This window comes from Dioscorea cayenensis, chromosome 4 (assembly GCF_009730915.1).
Source record: "Dioscorea cayenensis subsp. rotundata cultivar TDr96_F1 chromosome 4, TDr96_F1_v2_PseudoChromosome.rev07_lg8_w22 25.fasta, whole genome shotgun sequence".
Lineage (NCBI taxonomy): Eukaryota > Viridiplantae > Streptophyta > Magnoliopsida > Dioscoreales > Dioscoreaceae > Dioscorea > Dioscorea cayenensis.
In genome coordinates this window covers 18,531,963-18,544,159 of record NC_052474.1, presented here as the reverse complement: position 1 = coordinate 18,544,159, position 12,197 = coordinate 18,531,963, and the positions used below count along the sequence as shown (strand labels likewise).

General features: G+C 37.1%; 1 protein-coding gene across 1 annotated transcript in view; it reads right to left on the bottom strand.

The window, feature by feature from the left end:
* Positions 1-2,106: 2,106 nt before the first annotated feature.
* Positions 2,107-12,197, bottom strand: part of LOC120258739 (nicalin-like) — a 17,003-nt gene continuing 6,912 nt past the window's right edge. Inside the window, 1 exon segment of the mRNA XM_039266176.1 lies at positions 2,107-2,279. Within this exon segment, the coding sequence (XP_039122110.1) occupies positions 2,107-2,279 (173 nt within the window).

Genomic DNA, 12,197 nt, shown 5'->3' with positions numbered 1-12,197 from the left:
CCGATCCCTCCGCCACCCTCGGCTGGGACAATTTAGCCCCTACTCTGACGCCACGTACTGCCGTTCCGTATCGTGAATGCTGCGCTGCGCCACGCAATGGTTCCTTTTCACCTCGAGCATCCCTCACGTTGAGCCGGGTCCTCCACCGACCATCTTTCGCACCGTCTTTGAATCGTCATCATTGCAATGGTTGAGTGAGGTTCCCCGTCGCCATAAGCCCTGTATGAATGGGATACCTCCTCCCGCTCTTCTCGACACTAGGTACGCTAACATGTGATCGGCTGTGATCACGTATGCAGTCGCGAGGAGATGGCGATGATTCAAAGTGATCAGTGAATGATGCAACAACGTATATACTTATCTCCGAATTACATTACAATAATTCTTGATATTGAAATGCTAGTGGAAGCAGCTGGCTTCGAACGATCATTCATGAGTAGCTCATAATGAGCTAAATTTGTTGGTTTTATGACCAAGTAGGTTATCTTCTTTTTTGTTGGTATATTTGTGTAGAGAGCATGCAACACACTCCTCCAATGTATCCTCAAAGCACAAAAAAAAGAAAAAAAAAATGTAATGTAGCTGATGAAAAAAACATTATCAGTTCAGGTAATGTTCGAGCCTTCAAGATCAATCCAAAACTCCAGGAATTCTTTACACAAGATAATATTGTTGCTGATTTTCATCTTAGAAGAAAAGCACAAATTTCAGAACGCGAAAAGGTAAAAATATCAACTTACTCATGTTGTATAGGCTTTAACATTTTTAGTTAAGTGTAAGTTCATAAATTTTTAATCTCAAGTAATTATTTTCATTAATTTATGGCAGAATAGGAAATTTTAAGGTTGTCTTATATGAAGCACTTGGAGGCTCTCTCTTTGATAAGGTCTGTGAATTCCACCAATGCATTATTTTGTTTATTGTTCGCCATTAATTCTTTATTTTTTTAAATTATGATAAGAAATGAGCAGGTTAGATTATGTGAATTTCATAATCTATGTATATTGATTACTAATTTATACTGCATTATAATTGTCATTTGTGATTTTAATATTTTTTTTTTTAATTTTTAGGTAAAGTAATTACTTATATTCTTGTGTATATTTCTCTGTGATTGTTATCAGTGTAATTATAGTCCATCACATCGGTTTATATATAATGATAATTGTTATCAGATGCAAATTTACTTCATTGTTCTGAGCAAGTTCTCACTCTTTTCAGTAATTATTGTTTCTGGTCTTTGTATCAAATATTCGTTAGAAAATCAAACCTTTATGCTAGGTTATGCTCCAACCTTAGCAAATTCTTCTTTGACTGCAGAGTTTGAAGCAATTGGCATGGCCTTGGCTCAATGCAACTACAATCACCTCCAAATGAACATGATACCCTTGGACTGTCTTGCAGGTATTCAACTCCTTTAGGATATTTCTGTCTCCTGGAGATCTGAGGACCTTCTTTGTTACTGCAAAGGATGCTGATCTTTTAATATTTGAGAATGAGACATTAGGAAGAAAATGATAATTTGGTTTAGAGGTTGTGTTATTGTTTTTTATGCATTGTCTTGCTTTATGATTCAATCATCCATGTCTTTGTGCTCATATACAACTTCAAAGAGTTCTGATAGGTTTCTATGTTAATGGTGAAGACCGGTCTTTTCTTTTATTAATGCTTGAACATCTGGAAGAAAGAAAGGCTCATTTTACCTTCTTTGGGATAAAATTTCAGTTGCCCTTGTTCCTTTTGTTTGTTTATGAACATGTGGAGGAAATACCAGAAGCATTCCTGTTTCAAATCCAAGATAATAAGGGGATGAATGTGATTACACTAAAGAGAACATATCAAAATGAGAACAATGAAGTCGTAGTTTTCATGCATGCCCTTGTTACTAGAGAGGAGCCAGAGAAAACTGGAGAAGGAGATAATGGTGATGAGCATGAGAAACCCAGTCAATCTATCTTCCGCTTGCAGTGGAGATCTTTGAGATGAAGTTCCAAACATTGCCCTGGCCCTAGCTTGCATAAGGTTTATCCTCGTGATCAAGCCATCTTCTTGCATCGGGGCCATTTTTGTTAAAAGTGTGTCTAAACCACTTTGTTCATCCATGACCTACTCATAATCATCATCACCATATGGGATATCATAGTTGGGATCTATGAACTCCTCTTCTCTAATTGCAGGTTCATCAATTAAGCCAATACTCAAATCCTCTTCCATATCAGACTTGCTGCTTGTTGATACTTGAGGATAAAATAGCAAATCATGATTTAGATTATTAAAATCTACAAATCAGAACATTACCACCATATATGTTTAATGAAACAAGCATTATAGTTTCTCCAAACCTATTTTTATAACCAACTTTTGTACATAAAACTCTCATTCATAATAAATTATATGATTATTTTTTTATGTTTTCCTCAACAACCACATAAACCTTTCAAACAAAAGAAAGGAGATTTGTTTAATCCAAAACCAACCAATATAAAAAAAATTGTAACTTTGGTAAGAGATACTTGAAGGAAAATCATTCACTATACATATTGCATCTTAGTTTTGCTTAAATACTAATAAGGGCGTTTGGTTCATGGATTCATGCTTTGGGAGTGGGAATGGCATGCACCTATGATGTTTAAACCCATATTTGGCAACAAGGAAATGAGTGAATAGTGGGTTGGCATGGGAATGAGAAGCATGCATGTGGGGCATTTCCAATCCTCCCAAAATTGGGGGGATTTGGACTCTTTGGTAATGAAATGACTTTTATACCCCTCCTATATAATAATAAATTTATATTAGTTATTTATTTATTTAATAAATAAATAATTGGTAAATTATATTAATTAGTTGAAATAGTTAATTACAATTAAAATAAATAAATAACATATTAAAAATATTAAATAACAATAAATCATGTTATTTATTTATTAATTAATATAACAAACATTTGTTACATTATATTAATTACTTATAATATTTCATTTTAATTAATTAAAATAAATAATTAAATATATTATAAATACTTAATAATTATAAATCATGCTAATTATTTATTATTTAAAATAACAATTTATTTTAAGTTATATTAATTAGATGAAATATTTAATAACAATAAATTAAAATAGTTAAATATATTAGAAATATTTAATGATAATTATAATAATTATTTACTATTAAATATAAACTATTGTTTTGTAAAATATCATCTCATTTGTATAAAAGGGCATAAGTGTAATTATACTATATTTCTCTCTCCTATTATTTTCTATTCCTAACTCTCAATCCTCCAACCAAACACCTTTATCATTATCCTCCCCTTTCCCCCTATTTTCATTCACACTCCTCCTTCTCATTTCCCCCTCCTTCCCATTCCTATTCCGCAATTCAAACGGGCCCTAATATTCCTGATTTTTGCTAGATATGCCACATTGCATAATTATTTCAAATTTCAAATCTCTTGTATAATTTTTTTAAAAAACTTTATAGGATCACATCATACATTAGTAATAAATGAAAAATAAAATTTTTTCAAAATCCACATTAGATTGCATCAAAGATAGATTATTGGATTGAATAGAAGAAAACCATTTAAAAAAACCCAATTTTGAAAGTCACGATGTGTTAAAGAAAAGCTACAATTACTTGGGATTCATCATAGTCTAGATCATAATGGGATCTCTTTTCATCCATGCCCAAAAAAGTACAAATTATCAAATCTAATAACAATTAATTAAGTTCACTGGGAGACTAACCACCAGATTACTTCTCTGAAGAGTTGGGATCTCTGTTCTTCCCAAATCCAACAACTGAAAAAAAAAAATCAGATAAAAATACTAGCTTTACTTGTAATTTATTTCAATCCAAATACAAGTAAAATAGCCACATTACCTTTAGGATCAAAGTTTTAGCTTTGTATATAACACACAATAAGTGGCTATCCTTTTTTGATTCTTTAAAGCTTTATGAGCTAACCCAAAAAATAAATAAATAAATAAATAAATCAAACACTCACCCAATATGAGCTACTCATGGAAATTTATTTTATTTTGCTTCAATCACAATAAATAAATGTGCTTAGAAACTAATAACAAGAAAGAATAATACCAAAAAAAATAAAATAAAATAAAATAAAATCAAACATTCACCCAATATGAGCTACCTGCAAGAATGTTGTTCAATTGAGCTACATGCAAGAAAGAAGCTTTAATACATAACTACACTGTTGATTAACTTAAACAAAACCAAAAGAGAAGCTTATCGGACGGCGAGTTTTAACAGTGAAGGTGGTTGAGATCGATGGAAGGGAGGAGACGGCCGGGTGGAGAGGCAAGTTCACTGCGTGATCCGGGACTGGCTTCGAAGAGAAAATTGGGGTGTTCAGACAAGAAGGGCCCTAATTTGGACATATGAGTGACCTTAGGATGCCCAAATCTGGGAACTTGACACTGTGGACTACCATGTGGGATGGCGACGTGTAACTGACATGGCACCTGCTCAAAAATCGCCTGAGCTGGACTGCCACGTGAGATATGGTTATGAATTTAATAGTATCTGCTGGTAGCCACATCGTCCCAATCGCAAGAAAATGGCCCGAAAACAACCTCGTTGTGGCCTTCCCATGCGACCGGAGAGAACATAATTGCCACAACGTTATAAAAAACATTTGTGGCCATAGCGTAATAATGATGAAACTTTTGTGGCCACCAATGAAAACCCTTCTAAAACATGTCTAACAAAATCCGAATAACACCATATGCATTCCGAATCAATCTGCCTCTTTCTAACAATAACACCATTCCCAAAAATCTCATAATTTGTATGAATCAAACATCTTATATCCAAAATCCATGAATTCAGACGTGATGGAACTAAAAACAACAGGTCCCCATCGCTATAATATGAATCACGGTTCTGGACAATATAATGACATCATCCGCCAAACACAACCGAATAAGTGCCGCTGCTCTTGTTTGTAAATCCACCCAAACAGACATGGTCTTCAAAATGCAAAGGCTTTCTTTCTCAATGAATGCTCTCAACATCTTCCCGCTACACTAGCAAATCCTTTACCCTCCACTGCCACAATTTGAAATTCCAAGTTCCATCAAATCTTTTCACATTGATTTTTGTTACGGAGTTCATCTTGTCAATGAAACCGCATGGAAGATCAAGAGAGCAAACAAACTAAGATGGACTGTAGAAAGTGAAGATGCAACCCCCCTATGTGATTGGAGGACAATTGCAAAAATCTGTTAATAGTTACAAAGCAGGATTAGTTTGCAAGAAATTTAAACAGTATAAGGCTAGAGAAAACCATCCCGATGATAATGACCAAGGTTCGCAAACTTTTTGAGATATTATGTCCCTTATCTAAGATAACTTTAAATAAGGAAGAGAGAGTAAAGATATCATACTTCATAGGGATTGGTTCCAATATGAAGCACAAAGATGCACCCAAAAAAATTGACTAATAGAGGATTTTACAAAGTCGAGGAGAAAAATCAACAACAATGCCTATGTGATTCAATTCTCAAATGTTATACAAAGGAATAATTCTCTAAATAGTCCCTCTATTTTTTCAAACGTGCCTTTTGGGTCCCAATATTTAAAACTGTAACTTTTTACTTCAACTACTGATCAAATTGAACTATGTTAGTCCCTATTAGGGTTATGATTTAAGGTTTAGAAGGACTAACATGGCTCAATTTAAACAGTAGTGGGACTAAAAAGTTACAATTTTAAGTATAGGACCCAAATGACATATTTGCAAAAATAGAAGGACTATTTAGAGAATTAAACATTATAAAAATATCTAAAACATTGAATATGACTGATAATAGGAAGTTTTTTTTTATTTTGACACTTTGCCAAACTCAAAAGTCTTCTTTACAAGTAGAGTGGAGGGGACTAATTTAGGACACGGATCAAATAAAAAAAAGTCCTTGATAATAGTAACAATAAGCACTGTTAATTTTTGAGGTTTGATAGTCATGTTTTATTGGTTTTATCAATAGGTTTAATTTTATTATTATTTCGTAGTTGTATTAGAGTTCTTGATAAATAAAAGTATAAAAACAGGTGCATCCAATCATTTATCACGAACAAGAGATGAGATACATACAATTGATATTAGGGAAAATTACTGTTCACCCCTCGTAATTTTCAAAACTTCCCAAAAACCCCCTCCTACTTTTACACACCACGGACAACCCTTCCGTTAGTGTTTAACTTCCCTTTTACCCCCTACCGTTCACTTCAAATGGGTCCATGTTGTGAAATCCCATTTTTGGCCCTGAAAATGGTGGGAAAGGAAAGCGCCAAATCACATCATGTTCAACCTTTTTGAAGGGCTTTTCTGCTTGGTTTCGATAGACAATGCCAAGGGAGTTGCATTACATCTTGTTGTTCTCCTCATTATCATACCCGAAATATATAAATCGGTTTCTCGAACAGAAAATGAAATTGATTTCCATCGGATTGGTCAAGTGCACTTCATCTTCAAATGAGTTGTAGTCGATTTTTATTGTCGAGGCGAGCATGTGCCATTGTCGTCTTCTCGTTTATGGTTGTAAAGTTGTATTACGACGAGGAAGAACGATGAATTACGACGAGTTCATTTTCGTTGTAAAGTTCTTCTCGTTTATGGTTATCTATTTGTATATTTTAAATAATGTTTAACTATTTGTTATTATCCGTTTAAATATTTTACTAATATGTTTAATAATTGTCATATCCGTTTAATAATTCCCATCTCCGTTTAACATTATCTTTACATGTATAACTATTCATAAAGCGTGTAAATTCTCAAAGTCTCTGCGTAAAAGCGGTGATCTTTTTCGTTTGATCCGAATTGTTGGCATGTGGCACGTGGCGGTGGCAAGGTTATGGTATCCCGTGCGTAGAATTAATGGCGGCATTAATTCTTATGCACGGTAACATAAATTTCGAACACCGTTCGTTCTCATCGATCGATGTCGGCCACGTCATGCGTTTAACTTTTTTTCTCGGATACGAAGAGTCGACTGCTTGTGGACTTCACACCATAAATAACCAGGAAGAACCCTCCCCATGGACAACCACTCCTCGTCGTCCTCATCATCCTCCTCCTCCTCCTCCTCCTCCTCTTCTTCCTCATCTTCCCATGGACAACCACTCTATCTGAAAGGATGTTTCGTGAGCCTTCTTCCTTATCTTGAGAATCAATTAGCCGTAATCACCGAACTAGTTAAACTATCTTTTCCTGCCCAAGCCGAAATCCTCTCATAATTGCCTGAATGCAGAGGATTCTCCAGTGATGGATGGCCGGGAAAGCAATTAAGAGAGCATTTCGACTTGGGTATGAAAAGAAAGTTTTCACGTATTGCGTGATTGCGGAGGATTCTCTAGAGGAGGGAGATCATGAAATATCCTTTAAAGACGAGGGTTGACATTTACCACTTGAGACTTTTACGTTAACGTTTAAGAAAAATGGCGTCGATTGTACAACTATTACGTTACGTGTTTAACTATCGGGATCGTCGTTTAAGTCCTACCATGACACATTGATTAATAGTCGTTTTTCATGAATGTGTGTTGTTTAACCTTTTTTAATGTTGTACGTTTTTGCGGGTTCAAGTTGATGCGCTTGTTATGCAGACCCTGTGTGAGCATTCGAATGTCTGAGACACTTGTTTTCGTTATCACGGGTCGAGTCGTGAGTGTCAAAGTCCGGGCGGACGTTGTAAATGTTGTAAATCTTTGTAAATGTTGTAAATGTTGTAAATCTTTTTATAAATAAAAAGCGAAACAATCGTATTTGATTTGTGAACTTCGAAATTTAAACAGAGACCTAGTAAAAACAATGTGGGGAAACAAAAAAGCGTCATTGTAAACAATAGAAAAAGTTAAACAATACTCAAGTTACTCTTTTAAACAATGACAACGGTGTTTAAGAAAAATACGTAAATATGTTTAAAGCAGTGACCCGAGGGAGGTACCCATCTAGCAACGCGATGTCGATTGAAAGCATTCAATTTAAACAATAACATATTATTTACATGATATAGACTTTAGTTAAAGCGGTTAACCGTTATTTTTAAACACTATATGTATCTGTTTAAACATAAAAAAAGCTTGAGCGTTTACGAGAGACTCATGTTGAGTTGAGAACTTTCATTCGAGCGATGACAATATGTCTTCCTCGCAGACAATGACATATATTTCCCTTTTTGCCCTTGGGATGGAGGGAAAAAATACCGCCCTAATCACATCACGTCTAGTCTAACCTCTATGCATACAAGCTGTGCACTTTTTTTGTTTGCACTTTCGATTGCTTTGTTTGTTCTTTACATCTTCTACTTCTTCTTCTTCGTCTTCGTTTTTGTTCTTCATTTCATTTTGGTTTGTACGATTTGGTTTTCGACCGATATATTATGGAAGTTTTTTTGTGGTATTGCTAGATTCGACGGGGAGGGAAGAGTGCTAATGTTCACGGCTCGAGACTTCTTGGGAATTGGTGTTAGGCGAGATATGTGAGCGATGGGGTCTCGAAGTTTCTCTTATCGAGTTAAGTTCATCACACCGGATGGATATAAAAGCGGTTTGCCCAATAGAAAAGCGATGTTGACTTCCAGTCGGATGTGTCACGTCCACTCCATCTTCAAATGTCTTTGTAGTTGATCTTGTCGTCGAGGGCGAGAAAAATGTGCCATTGCCGAATCCTAATGAAAAGCGAGGGTTTTACTCGTTGTAAGTTCCTTTTTCTTTTAATTATTTCGGTTGTGCAGGGGTCATTATTGTTTAAATATGTCCAGTCATTTGGTTAACATATTGTACTAGTCCTTTACGTTATTAGTTAATTGTTTAAGTATTTAATTTAACGTTTAACTATTGTCATTATCGCTTAAACATTATATTCTCCGCTTAACATATTGATCTTTTTCATTTGGTGAAGTGTTGGCGGGGAATTGATTCTGCGAGTGCTCCCATTCATCCCCATGGTGACCACGAGCGGTGTGGGATGTCTTCCTTCCTCGTCGGATCATTACGAAGTGTTGTCGTTGGATATTGGATCAGCGTTTTGGCGAGTGTCGAACATTTTCGAGGGATGTACTTGAAATCATGCAATCAAAAGGAATTTTGACTTCAAATTCATAAAAGAGCGAAAAAAACATCGGGTGGTGTGGAATGCTGTGCCGATGGTTGTCGTTAAGCGCCTTCATGCATCAAAAGAGTATAACAAAAAAATACTTTCGAGAATCAAGACAATCAACCCGTCACACACTTGCGGTGGTGGCATAGGTTGGCGTCACATCGAAAGCGTCCAAAAATGGGTTAAGCGCACGAGTGATTCGAAGCTCAAGGACCGTCCCTTGTACGAGGCCATCGACATTCGAGGAAGGACATGTTGCGGGAACATGGTGTCCACATACCATACAAAGCGAGCTTGGTTGGGGAAAAGAGCATGCCGGGTGGTCCTCGGCAGCGTGACATCTCCGGCTATGATTTGTTTGCTTTGGTATGTGGATAAGGTGGGTGAGACAAATCCGGCGGCGTTGCGATCGTGGAGAGAGACGGTGATCGTTTTAAAGCGTGCATTCTTTTCTTTCGGTAGCGTGTATTGTGGGATTCAAGAGGGCTTGCAGGGCGGCTAGCTGTTTTCTCGATGGTACCCACCTCCTTGGAAAATATCGGGGTACACTCTTTGGGTGCCCGCAGGGAAAGATGGTAACAATGGTTTTTCCACGTCGCCTTCGGTATAGTCGACAGCGAGACCGATGCCAATTGGACTTAGTTCATATCTAAGTTGGGCGATGCCTTATACGAGGGTGGAGATTATCATGAGATAATTACCTTCGTGTCGGACAGGGTCAAGGGCCTTGTGGCGCAATTGCGAGAGTCTTCCCTTCTTAGCCACATGCGTCTCGTCTTCGACATTTGGAGGCCAATTTTATGAAAAGCCAATGTCAGACTTGGGAAGGCATTGAGGGAGGAGTGCTGGTCTATATGCTTCCGCATTGCGTGGGCATCCACGGCTAAAGATTTTAGATGATACCGTGAATGAGCTGCGAGGCCATATCACTGAAGCTCATCACTGGTTGATCAATAAATCGGATATGGCACATTGGTGAGTTATCTGTTCGGAGGTGATCGTTGGGGTGAGATGTATTCGAGCGTCAGCGAGTCGTTCAATGCTTGGATCAAGGAAGCTCGTCATTTACGGTGGCGAAAATGGTCGACTCCATAAGGTGCGAATGTTGATTTACACTTAACATTTAGTATTACCCTTTAAACATTCTCAATCTTTGTTTAATTACACTTTTCCGACTTTAAATATTAATCATTTCGTTTATTTAATTACAATAATGTTTAAACATGTTGACGAATTATTTAACCATCAGCATCTTTGTTTAACCTTATTTGCGGGTTCAAGTTGATGCATGTTATGTATGCTAGGCGTGAGCAAGCGACCAAATGGGAGACCTACTTATGCCCGGACATACATTTCGAAGTTAGAGATCATTGTTGAGGGACGGCCGAAATCTTCGTGTTGAGTCGTTGTGTCGATGATCGTTACGAGTGATCGACCAGATCGCGACAACTCCGTGGATCTCGCCATCGAGAACTTGTTCATGTCGGGAAGGTGGCAAGTTTATGGTATCCCTTGCAAACATGCTTGCTTGGCAATAATGCGAGCAGACACCAAGCGTACATCGATTTATTAGCGGGTACTTCACCGTCGACAATTACAAGCTGGCGTACAAGGAAGCTATATTCCCCATACCCGAGCGATGTGAGCCTTGAGGCGGAAATCGTGAGCTTCGTTTCGCGACGCTTTGTGACTAGAAGGCAGCTGGGCGGCCTAGGCGAAAAGAAGGATCGAGTCATGGCGTTTGATGTCCCATGAGGTTACATTGCAGCCCGAGCGCCAGGATCCGGTCCTGATCGGCGATCTTGCTGATGAAAGCGCATCGCCGACTAGGCATTGTTAATAAACCGGCGATGACGGAAACATTGTGTATGATGGGCAACTTTTCCACATTTAAACTCTTACTCTTTAAGCGAATTGAATGTATTTACAGCGAGACATTGTTATTTTTAAGCGGATACTATTGTAATTTGAAATATTTCAAGCGATGTTTAAAGCGATATATGGTATATTTAAACAATGAAAGCGGAAATGTACACAACTCAACGTAAATTAAACAATGAAATGAAACGAATGAAATTTACTGCCTTACAATTGAAAACAAACAAAAATTTACATTGAGATATACAAGTCATGTTCTTTGAGAAACAAAAACAATGAATTGAATTTGTCAGGTGCCCTCCCCTCCTTCACGTATCACGGGTAACATACCTTTAATCTGAAATATTCCTAAAGAAACATTGTTTCTAAAGAGAAACATTGTGTATTGATGGGCAACTTTCCATATTTAGTTAAACAATGAGTGCATTTCATTTAAGCGAGGAGAAAGTGTTATTTTTAAGCGGGATACACGTAATTTGAAATATTTAAAACTGATGTTTTAAGCGATATATACTATATTTAAACAATGAAAGTGAAATGTACACAATTACAACGTAAATTAAACAATGAAATAAAACCGAATGGAATTTAACCCGCTTTACAATTCAAAACAAACAAAATTTACATTAAGATATACAAGTCATGTTCTTGAACACGAAAAACAATGAATTGAATTTGTCCAGATTTACGTTTGAAAAACAAAATTGACGGTCGGATATCTGAGGACATGTTATTCAAAAACAAAATTTAACCAGCTTGAGCGACCCCCTTTGTCATGGACGCCGGCTGCCCTCCCTCCTTAAGTATCGCGGGTAACATACCGTGTCCCGAGAGTGAGGAGCGCCTGTCATGCGGTAGCGTAACTTCTCACCCCACGATAATTGCTCGATAAACCGCATAGCGTAGAGCGGCGCGATCGACGCTTCCTTGTTTTTGGCGTGGGGTTTTGCAGTGTCGATGCACGAGCAGGGTACTATTGCCGTGCCGACTCGCCTAACTCCATGCTCGACACAAAGGTCGAATAGATTCCACTGTCGAGATATGCAAGTCGAGATTAGAATACCGATTTAAATACCAAGCAGGATATTAGTCGGGACATAATTAAAAGAACTTACCATGTCCAGTAGCGTCCTTATCGTGCCGGACGCGAAGAATAATACTGTATTCTTGTTTATCATTGTCCGGAACTGAC